Source organism: Symphalangus syndactylus, chromosome 10 (genome assembly GCF_028878055.3).
Source record: "Symphalangus syndactylus isolate Jambi chromosome 10, NHGRI_mSymSyn1-v2.1_pri, whole genome shotgun sequence".
NCBI classification, from domain to species: domain Eukaryota; kingdom Metazoa; phylum Chordata; class Mammalia; order Primates; family Hylobatidae; genus Symphalangus; species Symphalangus syndactylus.
The window spans coordinates 20,608,421-20,628,737 of record NC_072432.2 but is presented as its reverse complement, the minus strand read 5'-3'; the positions used below and the strand labels follow the sequence as shown (position 1 = coordinate 20,628,737).

The following is a 20,317-nucleotide window of genomic DNA, read 5'->3' as shown; positions in this document are numbered from 1 at the left end:
ATGGTGGTGATGGTGATGATGGTGATGGGGGTGACAATGGTGATGGTGGTGATGATGGTGATGGTGATGGTGGTGATGGTGGTGATGGTGATGATGGTGATGATGGTGATGGTGATGGTGGTGATGGTGATGATGGTGATGGGGGTGACAATGGTGATGATGGTGATGGTGATGATGGTGATGGGGGTGACAATGGTGATGGTGATGATGGTGATGGTGGTGATGGTGGTGATGGTGATGATGGTGGTGATGGTGATGATGGTGATGGTGATGGGGGTGATGGTGGTGATGGTGATGATGGTGATGGTGGTGATGGTGATGATGGTGATGGTGATGATGGTGATGGTGGTGATGGTGGTGATGGTGATGATGGTGGTGATGGTGATGATGGTGATGGTGATGGGGGTGATGGTGGTGATGGTGATGATGGTGATGGTGGTGATGGGGGTGATGGTGATGATGGTGGTGGTGATGGGGGTGATGGTGGTGATGGTGATGATGGTGATGGTGGTGATGGTGATGGTGATGGTGGTGATGGTGGTGATGGTGATGATGGTGGTGGTGATGGTGATGATGGTGATGGTGGTGATGGGGGTGACAATGGTGATGGTGGTGATGATGGTGATGGTGATGGTGGTGATGGTGATGATGGTGATGATGGTGATGGTGATGGTGGTGATGGTGATGATGGTGATGGGGGTGACAATGGTGATGATGGTGATGGTGATGATGGTGATGGGGGTGACAATGGTGATGGTGGTGATGATGGTGATGGTGATGGTGGTGATGGTGATGATGGTGATGGTGGTGATGGTGATGATGGTGATGGTGATGGGGGTGATGGTGGTGATGGTGATGATGGTGATGGTGGTGATGGGGGTGACAATGGTGATGGTGGTGATGGTGATGATGGTGATGATGGTGGTGATGGTGATGATGGTGATGGTGATGGGGGTGATGGTGGTGATGGTGATGATGGTGATGGTGGTGATGGGGGTGACAATGGTGATGGTGGTGATGGTGGTGATGGTGATGATGGTGATGGGGGTGACAATGGTGATGGTGGTGATGGTGGTGATGGTGATGGTGGTGATGGTGGTGATGGTGGTGATGGTGATGGTGGTGATGATGGTGATGGGGGTGATGGTGATGATGGTGATGGGGGTGACAATGGTGATGGTGGTGATGGTGATGATGGTGATGGTGATGGTGGTGATGGTGGTGATGGTGATGATGGTGATGGTGATGGTGGTGATGGTGATGGTGGTGATGGTGATGGTGGTGATGGTGATGATGGTGATGGTGGTGATGGTGATGGTGGTGATGGTGATGATGGTGATGGTGGTGATGGTGATGATGGTGATGGTGGTGATGGTGATGGTGGTGATGATGGTGATGATGGTGATGGTGATGATGGTGATGGTGATGATGGTGATGGTGGTGATGGTGATGATGGTGATGGTGATGATGGTGATGGTGGTGATGGTGATGATGGTGATGGGGGTGACAATGGTGATGGTGGTGATGGTGATGATGGTGATGGGGGTGATGGTGATGATGGTGATGGTGATGATGGTGATGGGGGTGACAATGGTGATGATGGTGGTGATGGTGATGGTGGTGATGGTGGTGATGGTGATGATGGTGATGGGGGTGACATTGGTGATGATGGTGATGGTGATGATGGTGATGGGGTGACAATGGTGATGATGGTGATGGTGACATGATGGTGGTGACGATGGTGATGATGGTGGTGATGATGATGATGATGATGATGATGATGAGTGTTTGCCATGGATCTGAGAGGTGCATACCTCTTAAGAAGATTATTCCTCAAACGAGCTAGTGCTCACTCCATGCTAATTATTCATCCAGAGCCATGACAGCCCAAGAAAGCTAGTGATTAGGCAGAGCCCACAGATGAAAAGTGAAACAACAGCAGGTTCCCCAATCCGAGACTGTGCCTGCTCCAGCACAAGTGACCTTGCCCCCCATCCTAAATGTTCCCAAATCCTTCACAGTGCAAACATAGCTGTAGGAGTAGAAATGGCTGTGTTTCACAGTGTGGACGATCACATCTTCATTGATAGAGCTTTTGGCAATGGGATTTCTGAGTGGCTGTGGAATTTCTTTCTGAGTCCCAGCTTATAGACCTAGTAGAATTCACTGCAGCCTCTTTCTGGAAAAATACATCCATTAGAATACATTAGCTGCAAGAAGTAAAGTACCCAGCTACAGGCGCTTAAATGACGAGGCCATTTAGTGTTTACATGACAAAGAAACATGAGGCAGGTGGCTCTAGGATTGCACCAGTGGTTCAGCGATGTCACAGGGATGTTCAGCACCTCTTCTATGTCATCCTCAGCGTGTCCTCAGAGGACATGAATAGGAAGTGGCAGACTTGGATATCACATTTAGGATCATGTCAATCCAGGGAAGTCATCTGTATGGTCCATTGACCTTTTATACTGCTGGGTGTTTATCTGCCTGGTGTTCTGAGGTCTGACATGCTAACAAATCTCAGCATAAGAACAGTCACTTGGGCTGGCGCGGGGCACACGCCTGCAACCGCAGCATCTTGGGAGGAAGAGGCAGGAGGATCACTTGAGCCCAGGAGTTTGCGACCAGCCTGAGAAGCATGGTGAAACCCCATCTCTACTAAAAAATACAAAAATCAGCCAGATGTAGTGGTGCATGCCTGTAGTCCCAGCTACTCGGGAGGCTGAAGTGGGAGGATCGCTTGAGCCCAGGAACCGGAGGTTGCAGTGAGCCGAGATAGCAACACTGCACTCCAGCCTGAATGACAGAGCAAGACTCAGTCTCTTAAAAAAAAAAAAAAAAAAATACTCCCACTTTGTTCTTGTACTTTGGCTAATCTCTTTCTCAAAAAGAGATTTTAAGAATCTCTTCACATGTGAGTTTCAGGTACGATCTTTTCAAAATCAATAGTGCTTGTAATATCCAGTCTGTCTGCTTCTTACCCAATGGTGAGAAGGTAATTAGCTGCTACAGGGGAGTTTCCAGGCAGAATAAATGTGCCAGACAGGAAAAGCCAGGTAACTGTGATCTCCTTAGGCCATATTCAAATTAGACATTGTTTTGGGCCATTTTTCATGTTTTAGAGTTCTTTTCTCTTTTGATGGCCATTTGTTAAATTTTTGAACTCACTTTTCTTTATTCTTTGCAAATAAAAGTAGATTTCATTACTGGTTGGTAACCAAGCAGGAAAGCAGCACACTTGGTGATTGCTGGGAGACAGCATCAGATCTTGCAGGACACATCTTTTCCTGCCTGTCAGTTGTTATGTGTAATAATCATTGTAGTTAAATGTAGCTTCCAAATTAAGAGTGCATGATGCTTTATACCCAATGAACCTTGCCAGCTGGATGCATTACTCATTTTCAAAAAATTAGTAAGATAGTTCAACAAATTGTTTATACTTGAAAATATCTCTGAGTCTTTCCATTGTGTAAGGTCTAACTCTAAAGAAGGATACTTCAAGGTGGGCATGGTGACTGATGCCTATAATCCCAACGCTTTGGGAGGCCAAGGCAGGAGGATCACTTGGGTCCAGAAGTTCAAGGCCATCCTGGGCAATATATTGAGACTGTCTCTACAAAAAATACCAAAGTTAGTTGGGCATGGTAGCACATGCCTGTAGTCTCAGCTACTTGGGAGGCTGAGATGGGAGGATCCCTTGAGCACAGGAGGTTGAGGCTAGAGTGAGCCATGATTGCACCACTGCCCTCCAGCTGGGTGACAGAACAAGACCCTGTCTCAAAAGAACAAAAAAAAAAAAAAAATGGCAATTCAGACAAAAACTGACCTGAGAGTGTGGTGTGGAAGAAAACAATACTGAACTTGGATTTCAAATATCACTATTCCGGCCGGGTGCAGTGGCCCACGCCTATAATCCCTACACTTTGGGAGGCCAAGGGGGGCGGATCACTTGAGGTAAGAAGTTCGAGACCAGCCTGGCCAACATGGTGAAACTCCATTTCTATTAAAAATACAAAAAATTAGCTGGTTGTGGTGGCAGGTGCCTGTAATCCCAGCTACTCAGGAGGCTGAGTCAGGAGAATCACTTGAACCCAGGAGGCAGAGGTTGCAGTGAGCTGAGATTACACCGCTGCACTCCAGCCTGGGCAACAGAGTGAGACTCTAAAAGGAAAAAAAAAAAAAAAAAAAAAAAAAAAAAATATATATATATATATATATATATATATATATATCACTGTTCCATATCTGATTTTGTCCTCCTGTCCCTCACACTGCCTGTGTATCTTATTTCAGACAGAATTGTAACAAGGTTGTGTGTTTCCCAATAGCATACAGCTCCAGGTGGGAAGCTGGGGGGTGGTTGGTGGTGGGGGAGCAGAGTTGATAACAGAACACTGATAACAAGTTATAAGGAAGAAAGAAAAGGGAAATAAACATGAGGGTAGGCGGGAGTATTCAGCACAGGAGCAAACAACTTATAATCCCCACCTCTGTATTCTTAAGGACATTCATATGTCAGAACCTAGCATTGTAGTTGATCATAATTATGACCCTGAGGGATCATGAAAAGTCAAAATTGTATTCACATTCACAGAGCAGGAGGAAATGATGCTTTTTAGAATTTTTATAAATGGCCTTTTCAAGTTTTGGCATAGAGTCAGGTTATATAGAAGAGTAGCTTCTTCTATGGTTTAGGAGGTGTCCTGGGGATGGCTGTGGTGGGGGCTGGGGAGACATCTCTTTGCCCTCATGCAGGGAAGCTTACCTTTTATCTGTTTCATATATTAGTTTCTGCCTAAGAATCCATTAAAGAGGGGGTTCAAATGCTTTAAAAACTATTTGACAATCAATGATCTAGAAATTTCAGTAACGCAGAATTTCATTCCTTGATGATGCCGGAGAGATCACCCTGTAACCTTCACACACATGCAGTCCCGGTAACAGGCCCAGCCATAGGCATTGATTGGAACAGAGAAGCACATGTCATTGTCCAGCCACCTCCTAAAATGCCTGCTGCACGACCAGGTTGGCGCAGCTACAGTGGTGCGGTCTCTGCAGGACGAAGCCCGGGTTTCTGGGGCGAGGCAGGAGGAGGCTGTGGAGTCCTGCTTGCCTTCACCACATGACCTTGCCTTGAGTCTGCAAGTCCCAGCAGTCACCTCAGCTGCTTGCTTGTGCAGAGGACACCAAGAGGCAGTGGAAGAGGCTGGAAGCCCCTGGAAGAGGCTGGGAAGGCCAGAAAGAGAAGCTCAGGGTGAAGGGGGCTTGAGCAGGTAGCCCAGCTGGGCTGCTGTCACATCAGACCCCAAGGAGACAGGCTTAAGCAGGAGAGCCCTCTGGGCAGATGTCCTCACCTGGGAGCATCCCAAGGCCTCCATGCTCAGGGGCAGGTGGGCTGACTTGAGAGGCCTTGCAGTGGAGCTTTCTTTGGTCTGTGCAGCAGGAACAACCTGGTTCCTCCCTTGCTCTGTCTCAGCAGTGCCCGAGGCTCTCACCGCGTGATGAAAGGGCACCCTTCCTGGTTGTAACACCCAGCGATCCCATATTCAGCAGAAGAGACTTTGCAGAGGCCTGTGTGCTCTGCCATCCGGTACCACCAGTAAAGAATCCTGGCCCTGGTGCCTGCTGCTCCAGTGGTGAAACTGTCTGCATCCCACAGTGGCATCAGGATTCCGCCATGAGAAGCATGTGTTTCTAGTACACAATTTGCTAATTCTCATACTCTCTGGAGCTTATTTCCTCCCAGAAAACACGGAAAGCATGAAATGCTTTTGCCAGTAACAGCATGATTGTTGAATCCCCAAAGAGTGTCACACTTTAGCCATGACAGGCTCTTCCCCAGCTGGTTCTGTTCCCTTTAGTTTGAAAGGGCAGCATCCCAGGCGTGGTCACACTGCCATGGGGATATTCTTCCCTGCCTACCGCACCCAGCCTTTCACAGGTTACCAGATATTATTTTTTGATTGCACCTGTAGCTTCCACTCATCCTGAAGTTCTCTGGAGTTCCTACTCTATGCATATCTCTAGGTGCTGAGAAGAAAACAAAAGGAACGCAAGACACAGGCCACACGCATGGAGTTTACAATCTGAGAAAGGAGATAAGACTGAGGGCCACAGGCTAGCCACGGAAGGCAACGTGTGTTTTTGGCAAATGGATGATGCAGTAACACTTGCCCAGGATGTGCCGAGACACGGAAGACCCATGTGTCCTAGAAAGTCCTCTGGAAAAACACTGGGCTTGATTTGAATCTTGAAAGACTGGGTAGATTTTTGGAAGAGAGAAAAACTATATGAGGTTGGAGGTACATTTGCAGGCAAAGTCGCAGAATGGGTAGAGGTGTGCATTGTGAAGACTGCCTGGCAGGAACTAAAGAGGACGTGGGGGACTGTATTAGTCTGTTTTCACACTGCTGATAAAGACAGGGAAATTTATAAAGAAAAAGAGGTTTAATCGACTCACAGTTCCACATGGCTGGGGAGGCCTCACAATCATGGCGGAAGGCAAAAGGCACATCTTACATGGTGGCAGGCAAGAGAGAAAACTTGCAAAGGGAAACTCCCCCTTATAAAACGGTTAGATCTCCTGAGACTTATTCACTATCACAAGAATAGCATAGGAAAGACCCGCCCCCATGATGCAGTTTTCTCCCACCAGGTGCCTCCCACAACACGCAGGAATTGTGGGAGCTACAATTCAAGATGAGATCTGGGTGGGGACACAGCCAAACCCTATGGGGGTAGAAGAGGGGAAGGAGGTGGGAGAAGCTCCAACCATGTGTGCCTCCATTTCCAGGTCCCCCCATGGCCTCCTGCAGCAATTGGGATGTGAAGCTCATCCCAGATGGATGCCAAACTCCTTTCCAGCCCGGGCACAGCTGCTCCGTCCTGTTCACCCGGGGCCTCCATGCTCCCATCCCCACTTCCATCCTCACATGTCATCCATGCCCACCACGCCAGGCCTTTGTGCACACTGATCCCTGGGCAGAATGTCCTCCTCCTCTTTCTCCTGGCTCCCGCCCTGCTCCATCTCTCCCCGTCACTGACAACCCCTGCCTGTTCATCAAAACTAAACTCATCTCAAGCCTTCTACACCCACCCCAGGTGACCCTCCAAGCAGCTATGTCTTCTTCAGCCAGCGGACTTTCTGGCCTCCACCAGCACCACTGCTGGACTGCAGGCCCTCCAGAGTGAACTTGGGGACTCATTAGTCTGGTGGGGTCTGTATATGTGGTCACCCACTAGGCTTGTCCCAAATGTAATGTGGAGGTTTTTTTCCTTTTTTCTTTTTTTTTTTTTTTTTTGAGATAGAGTCTTGCTCTGTCGCCTAGGCTGGAGTGCAGTGGTGCAATCTCGGCTCACCGCAACCTCCGCCTCGCAGATTCAAGTGATTCTCCTGCCTCAGCCTCCCCAGTTGCTGGAATTACAGGTGTGAGCCACCACACCCAGCTAATTTTTGTAGTTTTAGTAGAGATGGGGTTTTGCTGTGGTGCTCAGACTGGTCTCAAACTCCTGACCTCAAGTGATCCACCAGCCTCAGCCTCCCAAAGTGCTGGGATTACAGGCATGAGCCACCACCCCCAGCCAGTGTGGAGCTATTTTTTAAAGTCTGTTTCAATTGATTATTGTGTGTTATAGAAGGGAAAGGCAACTTAGGGAGAAAGGCAGGAGAAAGGCAGGTGTGCACTCATGAATGAGCAGGACTTACTCTGCTTCCAGCTCTCACCCTTTGGGTCACGTTTAGCCTAACCCAGAATCTGCTCTGTTTGACGAGCAGTGACTCAACAATCTAATGTGGGGAAAACAGCAAACCAAAGAATGCACAGCCGTTTCCTGGCTGATGCAGAGAGGCTGAGAGCATCACTATAGTGGGCCAGCTCTGGGGAGGGGATACGATGTGTAAGTCATGAGCTGAACGGGCGCCAAGCCTGGAGCGGGAGTAGGAGCAGTCGTAAACATTCTCTACCTTCGAGGAAGCTTTCTTACCATCAGAGAAAACCTTTTTCTTACTTTTTAAAATTATTTTTTGTAGAGATGGGGTCTCACTCTGTTGCCCAGGCTGGTCTCGAACTCCTGTCTTCAAGTGATCCTCCCACCTTGACCTCCCAAAGTGCTGGGATTATAGGCGTGAGCCACCATGCCCAGTCCCTTTTCCTCAATGTGTCAAACATCTTACGTTGTTGCTCCCCTAGTACAGTAGCCCTGTAGAACAGAGTGATCTCTAGGAGGGTGTGCTTCAGGAAATGGACCAGGACCGGGCATCCCTGCCCTCATACCCGTTTGCAAAACCTTGCTTACATTCTGCTCTTTCTGGAGCCCAAACCCGCTGGCGCAGTAATCCAGCCTGTGGCATGGGAAGGGGGAGATGCCGAGCCCTCGCTGGTGCCCGACCTGTCCCACCTGCCCACTGTGTGCCACTGCCGTGTGAGCAGAGGAGCGGCTGCCAGGGGAGGCATCACCAAGGGCATCTTTCCACCCACTGTATTTGAATGTTGCTATGGCAACTGATAAGGCCTCGAAGCAGCCCAAGTATTGTTTCTTTCTTCAGGGGGAATAAAAATCCATTACCGCCACCTCTGCATGAGGCGTGCAGCTAAGCAAGGCAAGCATTTGGGTAGAATAGAGGCATGAGTCACAGGATGATGATTGGGTCAAAGATGAACTACATATACAATGGTGATCCCATAAGACTATAATTCTGTATTTTTACTGTACCTTTTCTATGTTTAGATACACAGATACTTCCCATTGTGTGACGGTGGCCTATGGTATTCAGCGCAGTCACATGATGTACGGGTTTGTAGCCTAGGAGCAATGGGTTAGACCGTGTGGCCCAGGTGTGTAGGAGGCAGTACCATCTAGGTTTGCATAAGGATGCTCTATGATGTTTGCACAGCGATGAACAATGCATTTTCAGAATGTATCCCTGTTAAATGACGCATGCCTGCATTTGGTGCACAGCTGGTCTATTTAGGCCTTAGAGCCACAGGGTCGCCCACGTGGCCATTTCAGGTGAGGGTGATTATAGGAGAGAGGTGAGCTGCACAGGAGCCCTGTGGATGCCGGGACATCTCCATGCTGATTGGTCGGAGTGGGTGCGGGGGCCGTCTAGAGGTTCGCCCAGCCTCTCCCTGGCCTTCTGCCCACAGCTACCATCGCAGGCCTCAGAGCAAGGCTCTCTGCAGGTGAGCCCAGGAAAAGGCATCCATTTTTGGCTGGGAAATAGCCCAACAACCTCGGGCAAGTTCATCCTCTTCAATGAGTTTGCTCCTAGAAACTTCACAAAGTAAAAATGCAATCAAATGCTGGGAAGGTTTCTAGGAAATGCAGCCGGATAGAGCAGAAGAAATAGCACGGCCTTGAGGTCAGGCAGCCCCAGGTTCTATCCCACTCTGCTCTCGGCCACCAAGAGGCCTTGGAAAAGTTTTCTAACTCACCAGTCTTCAGTGTTGTGGTGAGAATTATAGATGGTGTATTATAAGACATGTGTGCTGCAAATAGCTAGTGCATAGCAGGTGCTCGTTACTTTCAAATGCTAGCTAAAGTAATAACTGGAAGATACAGCAGGGACCTTGATGTATTTGGTGTTTCCCAGCATTGGAACAAACTGGAAGCTTTTAAAAATGCTCACCGAAGCCAGGGTTACTGGGTGAGAATTTGCAAAGGTGGGATGAAGGGATCTATTTTTTCAAAACACCCCTAGGTAATTCTGATATAGCCAGTCTGCAGTTCTGGATAGACAATTTGCTTAAGGACAAAGAGCTTGAATGGAGCCAGATTTCCCCCTCTCTTTTCACTCCGACTAGCCCCCATCATGCTGCCTTTATTCTGCTTCTGAGTTCCAAAGGCTTCTGCTAAAATCATCTGTGTTTGGAAGCAGGGGTGTTTGATAAAGTGGCTGAAAGTAATTTAATTGAGAAGGCAAAAGAACGCTAAAGTTGCTTATCTTTCCCTGAAAGGAAATTGAAAAGAATTTCTCCAGAAAGCTGCTTGGGGTCCCTAGATGACACTTTGGCCATCTTGGTTATCTTATAGGTCATAAACATGACATTTAAGATATTTAAGATGACTTTTACAATATGCTCAAGACTTACAAAGGAGCTTGGTGTGCTTGTAGCTAACATCTCTTTCTCAATTCCACAGGAACGTGGCTGAAGAGCGGTCTGGGTCTTGTGCACCAGGAAGGCAGCCAGCTGACGTGGACATACATTGCCCCCCAGTTGGGGTACTGGGTGGCTGCCATGTCCCCTCCCATCCCAGGTAACACGGAGCCAACACTTGCGATGATGCGGATCAGTTGCTTTGGTCTTTGAGGGTTCAGGCTAAGTATGCTTTTGAAAATAACTTCAGCAGGGTGATCACATCTTGTTCAAAAATGGTTAAAAGTCTGAGAATGAAATGATGTAAAGAAGGTATTTCGCGGGGGTGGGGGACTTCTGGTTGGAAATCTTCCATCTAGGGTAAGAATAATGCATAGAAAATAGTCTTGAGTGGCTGTTTTGTTCAGACAGCTGCCATAGGGAATTCTTCATCAAAAGCCCACAGAGACCAGCAAGACCTCCTCCCTCATTCCTGAAACAGCTGTGGCCTGGTATAGGCACACATGTAGGGAAAAGCACTCCACAGAGATGCTAGCGGGAAGCACCACTGGGGGCAAAAAGCCTGGTGGGGCATTTCCAAAATGGCTTAAACGCAAACTAGTTGCTTTGTGTCTGCGAGAGTCTTCCCCTCCATTTAGGATATGTGCATTAATGCATATCTTTCAGAATGTGACTAATAGTTTATTTTTTTAACCTATGTTACCCCCATAAATATTCTAGAATTGTTGTGGTTTTTTTTGTTTTGTTTTGTTTTGTTTTCAAAATGGTCATCTCAGGGGAATTATTTCCAGCAATAGCTTCTGTTGCTCAAGCTGCCTTTAGAATCTATATTACTTGGACTGCCTTCTGCCTTCATTAGTAAATCTCTTCCTTGGTGGCAAATCTTTATGCTCAAATGGCAAACCTTTATGATTTTTCTTTTTAAAGACAACTGAAAGTCATGCACATTCAAGAGTGGTGAATAAAGTAGGTGACTTAGCTAGGTCGAAATGTGCTGTGATTAAAAGGTGTCTCTTGTAAATGAACCATGAAGGCAGTTCTAAAATGAAAGTTCAAATATTTTAGCAATGGAATTATCACTGGAATCAGCACTTAGACTCACAAAGTAACTGATTTGATGGAGGTCTTTCCTAAACAGGTGTGGAAAAATGTGTTACAATGACTTTATATCACCATACTAAGAAAATTTACACTTCACATCTGTTTTAAGCGTAATGTGTTTCCCTTAGCCGGGCGTGGTGGCTCACACCTGTAATCCCAGCACTTTGGGAGGCCAAGGAGGGTGGATCAGGAGGTCAGGAGATTGAGACCATCCTGGCCAACGTGGTAAAACCCCATCTCTACTCAAAATACAAAAATTAGCTGGGCGTGGTGGCACACGCCTGTAGTCCCAGCTACTTGGGAGGCTGAGGCAGGAGAATCACTTGAACCCGGGAGGCAGAGGTTGCAGTGAGCCGAGATCGTGCCACTGCACTCCAGCCCAGGCGACAGAGCAAGACACCATCTCAAAAAAAAAAAAAAAAAAAAAAAAAAGAGTAATGCGTTTCCCTTGATGCTATTGTTTTTGTAGTGATATAAGCATGAACCACACACAGAAATGCCCCATTCTCTGAATCTGAAATACGTAGATTATGACTGAAGAGGAACAAAGGAAGGAAAAGAAACGTCTTAAGTACCAAAATAAATGCCATAAAGCCCACGCGTTAAAATGAACTTTAATTTGAGATGTATTTCAAACACTCTCAGCCATCAGTTTTCCCATCATGCAGTAGATCAGTATATGTCAGTATATGCTTTTGTTTTTTTGTGTGTTTTGGTTTTGTTGTTGTTATTTGTTTGTTTTTTTGAGACGGAGTTTTGTTCTTGTTGCCCAGGCTGGAGTGCAATGGCATGATCTCAGCTCATTGCCACCTCCGCCTCCTGGGTTCAAGCAATTATCCTGCCTCAGACTCCGGAGTAGCTGAGATTACAGGTGTCTGCCACCACACGTGGCTAATTTTTGTATTTTAGTAGAGACGGGGTTTCACCATGTTGGTCAGGGTGGTCTTGAACTTCTGACCTCAGGTGATCCACCCACCTCAGCCTCCCAAAGTGCTGAAATTACAGGCATGAGCCACTGCGCCCGGCTAGTGTATGCTTTTGTAAGGCAGCATGAAGGAACTGCCAGACGTAGCTCCCCTGAGAGCTTCCTAGCAGTGAAGGAAGAGACTCAAGGCTATAAAAAGCATACACAGGCCAGGGCATGGTAGCTCACGCCTGTAATCCCAGCACTTTGGGAGGCAAGGCAGGATGATCTCTTGAGCCCAGGAGTTCAAGACCAGCCTGGGCAACACAGCAAGTCCCCATCTCTAAAAAAAATTTTTTTAAATTAGCCAGTGATGGTAGCATTCACCTGTAATCCCAGTTTCTTGAGAGGCTGAGGCAGGAGGATCCCATGAGCTCAGGAGTTCAAGGCTGCAGTGAGCTATGATCATGTCACTGCACTCCAGCCTAGGTGACAGAGTGAGACCCCATCTCAAAAATAACACAAAGCATACCCACTACAGCCTCTGATGGTATTTAATGTGGGGATACATATGTCAGTTATCTCACAACCCGCCTTTATTACAACAAATTATACTAATATTGGGCTTTCATGAACTCAAAAGCAACATCAAAATAATTTGGGATATGTTCCTTAACTCCTTGAAGTGAAGTATAGCTGTGGATTTTATAAAGAATTGTACTGGCAGAGATTAAAACAATAATGCTGGCCAGGCGCGGTGGCACACACCTGTAATCCCAGGACTTTGGGAGGCCAAGGTGGGCGAATCATGAGGTCAGGAGATCAAGACCATCCTGGCTAACACGTTGAAACCCTGTCTCTACTAAAAATACAAAAAATTTGCCAGGCGTGGTGGCACACGCCTGCAGTCCCAGCTACTCGGGAGGCTGAGGCAGGAGAATTGCTCGAACCTGGGAGGCAGAGGTTGCAGTGAGCCCAGATCGTGCCACTGCACTCCAGCGTGAATGATAGAGTGAGACTCCATCTCAAAACAAAACAAAACAAAAAAATAATGTTTTGAGTACTTAAAGGACGAAGCATCAGTATTTGGAATACTTTTATGTGTACCCTAAGTTTCTTGGTGACTCCTGACAAAGCTTTGCTACATCCGTGGAAATTGTCTTTGCATGAAAAAATTGTTTCTCTGGGCTGGGTGCGATGGCTCACGCCTGTAATCCCAGCACTTTGGGAAGATGAGGCAGGTGGATGACGAGGTCAGGAGTTCGAGACCAGCCTGGCCAATATGGTGAAACCCCATCTCTACTTACAAAAATTAGCCAGGCATGGTGGCGGGCGCCTATAATCCCAGCTACTCAGGAGGCTGAGGCAGGAGAATCACTTAAACCCGGGAGGCAGAGGTTACAATGAGCTGAGATCGCACCACTGCACTCTAGCCTGGGTGACAGAGCAAAGACTCCGTCTCAAAAAAAAAAAAAAAAAAAATTGTTTCTCTGAACAAGTAAGCCAGTATCTAATTGTCAGTTATTTTTCCAATTTTTGTAAACTTTAACCCCCTCCTCGCACTCCACTGAAGTAATTACATCTGAAAGAGAATGGTGTTTCTTGTGAATTTAAGTAACATCACTATTTTCAAAAACTGGTAAGTCTTGGGTTTATCTAGGTCTTAAATGAGGAGATTTGTCCCCTTAAGAATATTTTTAAAGAAATCTATGTCTTAGAATATCAAAAATCAAAAATAAGCAAATGGGTGTCTGTGGTGTTTAATAATCATAACCATGCTACCCTGAAATAATATGAGGCCAGTTCATTTCGACCCATGTATTCATACACTGCCAGGAAACTCGGACACCAATAAATACCTAAATATTGGAATGTGGGGAGGTTTTTGTTGTCGTTGATCTGTTGTTAGTAACATTAACATAGATTTGTACTACTGTGGAACATAAAATGTGAGTTAAGCTACCTCTTAGGATTTTTTACAACATAAACTTAAAATATTTTTACCTTTGGTAACCTTACGTGTAAGTTCTAAAGAGATCTGTGGCCATGTAAGGTTAGCTATTTTGAAAAGGCATTGTAGAGAAAGATCTTGTTTTAAAGATGGATATCATTTTAGTCATATTTGATACCTGTATTAAGTTTTAAAAGTTGCTGACTTTTTTAAGTCACAGGAAATTTATGTCATACATTTAAACTGATTCATTTGGGCTAAGGGCTCTCCAGACAGTAATGATTGACTGCCCGGGAAAGGCAAGTATAAAACTTTGTAGGTTTTTTTTTTCCCTGCAGTATAAAATTCCCAGATAGGCCATCTTTCTGAAGGTGAGAGTCCCAGTCTTTATACCGTCATGCATTCATTTTCTTGTATGAAAAGATCACATGTTTGGGCACAGTGGCTCATGCCTATAATCCCAGCAGTTTGGTAGGCCAAGGCGGGTGGATTGCTTGAACTCAGGAGTTCAAGACCCACCTGGGCAACTTAGTGAGAGCACTGCCTCTAAAAAAATATACAAAAATTAGCCAGGTGTGGTGGTGTGTGCCTGTAGTCCCAGCTATTCTGGAGGCTGAGGCAGGAGGATTGATGGAGCCCAGGAGGTCAAGACTACAGTAAGCCATGATTGCATCACTGTGCTCCAGCCTGGGTGACAGAATGAGACCCTGTCTCAAAAAAAAAAAATTAAAATTAAAAGGTCATGTATTTCAAATGCAGCACGTGCTACCAAGTGTGGCTCACTTCTCCGCTTAGGAGGGGCCCTTGACGTAACCACATCTCGTCTTTGAGTATTCCAAGTTCTCCTGGCCATGGGAGCTTCCATAAGAGTCATGCTAATCACTAATGCAATGCTGGTGGTACCCCAAGTGCATGATCCAAGGGTGTTTTCCTCTGACCACTGCTCTATGCCCCAGCCAAGAAGAGTAAGCACCAGACACTGCGTTCTCAATGAATGATCCCTCTTTTGAGTTAAAGGTGTTCAAAACTCTAAATGCCATTTTCTGACCTTCTAGGTCCCGTTGTAACACAGGACATTACCACGTATCACACGGTGTTTCTTTTGGCCATTTTAGGAGGAATGGCTTTCATACTTTTGGTTTTGCTGTGTCTCCTTTTATATTATTGCAGGTAAAGTGTTACCATTTTGGCAATATCTTTTTTAATTCACAATTTCTTGGGCAATTGATACTTAGAAGCATTGATATGGAGGTGGGTTTTTTTTTTTAATTTTTCTAAATTGAAGTACTTTTTCTTCCCATGAAAAAGTAAGAACTCACATTTGTGATCTAAGTTGCAACTTAACAAATAGTATGTGTAAAGCATGCTGCGTGGATAACATTGCTTAGAAGGGGAGTTATGAAAAAGAGTTTAACAGTGGTCATATGATTTATTCAGAGTATTCCTGAACACTGGTTAAGAGATGATACTCTCAAGGGCAAAGCAGAACTCTTCTTATTTGGGCCAGGGACGCTGGCTCACACCTGTAATCCCAGCACTTTAGGAGGCCAAGGTGGGCGGATCACTTGAGGTCAGAAGTTCGAGACCAGCCTGGCCAACATGGTGAAACTCCGTTTCTACCAAAAATACAAAAATTAGCTGGGCATGGTGGCACACGCCTATAATCCCAGCTACTTGGGAGGCTGAGGCAGGAGAATTGCTTGGACCCAGAAGGCGGAGGTTGCAGTGAGCCAAGATTGCACCACTGTACTCCAGCCTGGGCAACAGAGCAAGACTCCATCTCAAAAAAGAAATTATTCTTATTTAGATGCCGTGTCTGTTCAGTTTGCAAGAATATTTGTTGTCAACTCTTGAGTAACCCCTTTGAAATAAGTAACTTGGCTTATAAAAACCTCTAAGTTTAGCTATTTTAAAAAAGGCATTATAGAGGAAAAATTTTATTTTTAAAAATACAAAGCATTTTAGTCACGTTTGACACTCTTTAATAAGTTGTTGACTTTTTTAAGTCATAGAAAAATGTATGTCATACATTTAATTCATTTAGGCAAAGGGCTCTGCAGACATTGAAAGATGAAATCTCTGGATTATCCTACTCTAATGAGGGTAAAATAAGGATAAGAGCCAGGCATGGTGGCCTAGCATTTTGGGAGGCTGAAGGGGGAGGATTGCTTGAGGCCAGGAGTTTAAGACCAGCCTGGGCAACACAGGGAGACCCCATCTCTACAAAAAACTAAAAGTCAAAAAGTAGCTGGGCATGGTGGCATGTGCCTGCGGTCCCAGCTGCTCGGGAGGCTGAGGTGGGAGGATCACTTGAGCCCACGAGGTCAAGGCTGCAGTGAGCTATGATCACACCACTGCACTCCAACCTGGGCGACAGAGCAAGACGCTGTCTCAAAAAAAAAAAAAAAGGACAGGGTGTGGGATGAGAAGGCTTTTGGCTGCTGCTGACTTGTTTTGTCTTGTCTCTCTCCATGGAAATTGAGAATTAGGATTTTACCTGAAACTTGAAACTTTTCCATTGTGAGAATCACTAATCTTTGGCTTTGGATTGTGTCTTCGGGCGCAGGAGGAAGTGCTTGAAACCTCGTCAGCACCACAGAAAACTGCAGCTCCCTGCAGGACTGGAGAGTTCCAAAAGAGACCAGTCCACGTCCATGTCACACATCAACTTGCTGTTTTCACGCCGAGCGTCAGAATTCCCTGGCCCGCTGTCCGTCACCAGCCACGGCCGCCCCGAGGCCCCCGGCACGAAGGAGCTGATGAGTGGCGTCCATTTGGAAATGATGTCTCCGGGTGGCGAAGGGGACCTGCACACCCCCATGCTCAAGCTCTCCTACAGCACCTCCCAGGAATTTAGCTCCCGGGAGGAGCTCCTCTCTTGCAAGGAAGAGGATAAAAGCCAGATCTCCTTTGATAACCTCACGCCAAGTGGGACGCTGGGGAAAGACTACCATAAGTCAGTGGAGGTTTTTCCCTTAAAGGCAAGAAAATCTATGGAAAGAGAAGGCTACGAGTCCTCCGGCAATGATGACTACAGGGGTAGTTACAACACCGTGCTCCCACAGCCTTTATTTGAAAAGCAGGACAGAGAAGGTCCAGCCTCCACGGGAAGCAAACTCACCATTCAGGAACATCTGTACCCCGCGCCTTCATCGCCTGAGAAAGAACAGCTGCTGGACCGCAGACCCACTGAATGTATGATGTCGCGATCAGTAGATCACCTCGAGAGACCTACGTCCTTCCCACGGCCCGGCCAGTTAATCTGCTGCAGTTCTGTCGACCAGGTCAATGACAGCGTTTACAGGAAAGTACTGCCCGCCTTGGTCATCCCAGCTCATTATATGAAGCTCCCCGGGGACCACTCCTATGTCAGCCAGCCCCTGGTCGTCCCGGCTGATCAGCAGCTTGAGATAGAAAGACTACAGGCTGAGCTGTCCAATCCCCATGCCGGGATCTTCCCACACCCATCCTCACAGATCCAGCCCCAGCCCCTGTCTTCCCAAGCCATCTCTCAGCAGCACCTGCAGGACGCGGGCACCCGGGAGTGGAGCCCTCAGAACACATCCATGTCGGAGTCTCTCTCCATCCCAGCTTCCCTGAACGATGCGGCTTTGGCTCAGATGAACAGTGAGGTGCAGCTCCTGACTGAAAAGGCGCTGATGGAGCTTGGGGGTGGGAAGCCGCTTCCGCACCCCCGGGCGTGGTTCGTCTCCTTGGATGGCAGGTCCAACGCTCACGTTAGACATTCATACATTGATCTCCAAAGAGCTGGAAGGAACGGAAGTAATGATGCCAGTTTGGACTCTGGCGTAGATATGAATGAACCAAAATCAGCCCGGAAGGGAAGGGGAGATGCCTTGTCTCTGCAGCAGAGCTACCCGCCCGTCCAAGAGCACCAGCACAAAGAGCCTCGAGCCCCAGACAGCACGGCCTACACGCAGCTCGTGTACCTGGATGACGTGGAACAGAGTGGCAGCGAGTGTGGGACCACAGTCTGTACCCCCGAGGACAGTGCCCTGCGATGCTTGCTGGAGGGGTCGAGTCGGAGAAGTGGTGGCCAGCTGCCCAGCCTGCAGGAGGAGACGACCAGACGGACTGCAGGTGCCCCCCCGGAGCCAGCAGCCAGCCCCCACCAGAGAAGATCTGCCCACGAGGAAGAGGAAGATGATGATGATGATGACCAAGGAGAAGATAAGAAGAGCCCCTGGCAGAAACGGGAGGAGAGGCCCCTGATGGCGTTTAACATTAAATGAGCTATCGCAGACCCACCTGACTGTGGAATATAAAATTGCCAAATATCCTTTCTTATGGAAGCGCGTACCCGTTCGTGGAGGAAACGGAACGGCAGCCCCGCCGTGGGACGGACGTGAATGTTTACTGCATTCCTGTTTGCCGTGTAAATGTTAGAAAGGAATTAAAGTTATTACTCGGAATAAAGGATGACTTTGGCGGATGTCGCCCCTGCAAGGAGGTGGCTGAAAGTGGTGTCCAGATGTCCTTCCAGGGACTTGGCGTATCCGCCACCAGGGACATTAAGAAACCACACGTGATGTCGCTATGCTCTAACGATCACCTCAGTTCTCCCCTCCGATTCTGGGAACAGATGAAACTTTTTGCATCGCTTGAGTCATTTTTATCACAATAATCCTACTGTGAAGCTGTCGTTGAGAACTTAGGTTGGCACGTAGCGTCTCAAGGTATGCGTTCTCTCAAAGGAAAGCTATGCATCGCTGCTTCGTTGTCTGATTTTGCTTAGAGTTTGCTTTGGTTAGGTTGCGTTTTGGGGTTTGCCTTTTTTTGTTGTCGCTTAAATGCAATTTGGTTGTAAAGATTTGATTCCTTTGTGTTCATCTGTTCTGCTTCTCAGCGGTCCATCTCAGCATCTCCCTTCAGGAACCGCTGAGTGTCCTCTCTTAACATCCAAGCCTTTTAATGAAATCGTACTGAAATCTGTATCAGCTAAGAGTCCTCCAATCCTGGTCCCATTAACTCCAAGTGCCTTTTTTACAGTGACAACAGACAGTCCCTCGCTTTTTGTTGTTGTTGGTTTTCTTAACCCCTTTAATGGAACTGCCTGGATTTTATACAGTTATTAAAGGATGTCCCTTTTGCTTTAAACTGCATGCTGCCAAGTGCCATTTGGGGTCAGCATCCTCATTTCAACACAGTGTGCTCTCTAGTTATCATGTGTAACGTGGGTTCTGTTTAGCGAAGATAGACTAGAGGACACATTAGAGATGCCCTTCCCTGCTCCATCCCTGTGGCACCATTATGGTTTTTTGGCTGTTTGTATATACGGTTACGTATTAACTCTGGAATCCTGTGGGCTCATCTTGCTCACCCAACGTGGGAGTCTGGTTTGAGCAAGTGAGCTGAATGTGACTATTAAAAAAAATTTTAAAAAAAAAAAGAAAATCTTATGTACTATCCAAAAGTGCCAGAATGACTCTTCTGTGCATTCTTCTTAAAGAGCTGCTTGGTTATCCAAAAATGAAAATTCAAAATAAACTCTGAAGAAAAGGAAAACTGTCCTTGTGGTCATTTGAATTCATTCTGAGTCATTATCTGTTTCAAAGTTGTTATTAAGACTTTGTCGGGCCAAGCATGGTGACTCACACCTGTAATCCCAGCACTTTGGGAGGCCGAAGCGGGAGGATCACTTGAGCTCAGGATCACATGAGCCCATCTCTACAAAAAAAATTTTTTTAATTACCTGGTTGTAGTGGCTCATGCCTGTAGTCCCCACTACTTGAGAGGCTGAGGTGGGAGGATGGTACTACTGCACTCCAACCTGGGTAAGAGAGCGGATCCTGTCTTAAAAAAAAAAAAAAAAAAAATGCCTTTGCCATTGTTTGCTTGGCGGCAGTCTGCAATGCAGTTGTCAGACTTGTATTCGGAGACCCACCACCTAGACACCTAGGAATTTCCTCTAGGGTTAAAATCTATAAAAATCCACCTTTGTCTGTAGTTTCGTTCAAGAACACCAAATAACATTTTGCTGTGTTTCAGGTAATGAGAGATGTCTGCACTTAACAAGAATCTGATGTTTTATGGTCAGTATTGCTCCATCTTGGAAGAGCTTCAAGAAGATATCATTAGAATGACCAGAATCCTCCCAGATGTGTAAAACTATTCATCAAAATAAAATCATTAATGGTGGTGTCAGGACATAACTGGCAAAAATAAATTAAGCCAGCTATGTTTACAGTCAACAGAATCAGTATTTGTGAATTCCATGCAGGCAGAGAACGAATCACGGTGGTT

General features: G+C 46.7%; 1 protein-coding gene across 1 annotated transcript in view; it reads left to right on the top strand.

The window, feature by feature from the left end:
* FAM171A1 (family with sequence similarity 171 member A1) overlaps nt 1–19,579 on the top strand; it is a 162,721-nt gene extending 143,142 nt beyond the window's left edge. The window contains exons 6-8 of the mRNA XM_055296633.2: nt 10,141–10,257; nt 15,109–15,223; nt 16,620–19,579. Of these exons, the coding sequence (XP_055152608.1) occupies nt 10,141–10,257; nt 15,109–15,223; nt 16,620–18,306 (1,919 nt within the window). The 3' untranslated portion in view covers nt 18,307–19,579. The remainder of the gene's footprint in view (nt 1–10,140; nt 10,258–15,108; nt 15,224–16,619) is intronic.
* The last annotated feature ends 738 nt before the right edge of the window (nt 19,580–20,317 follow it).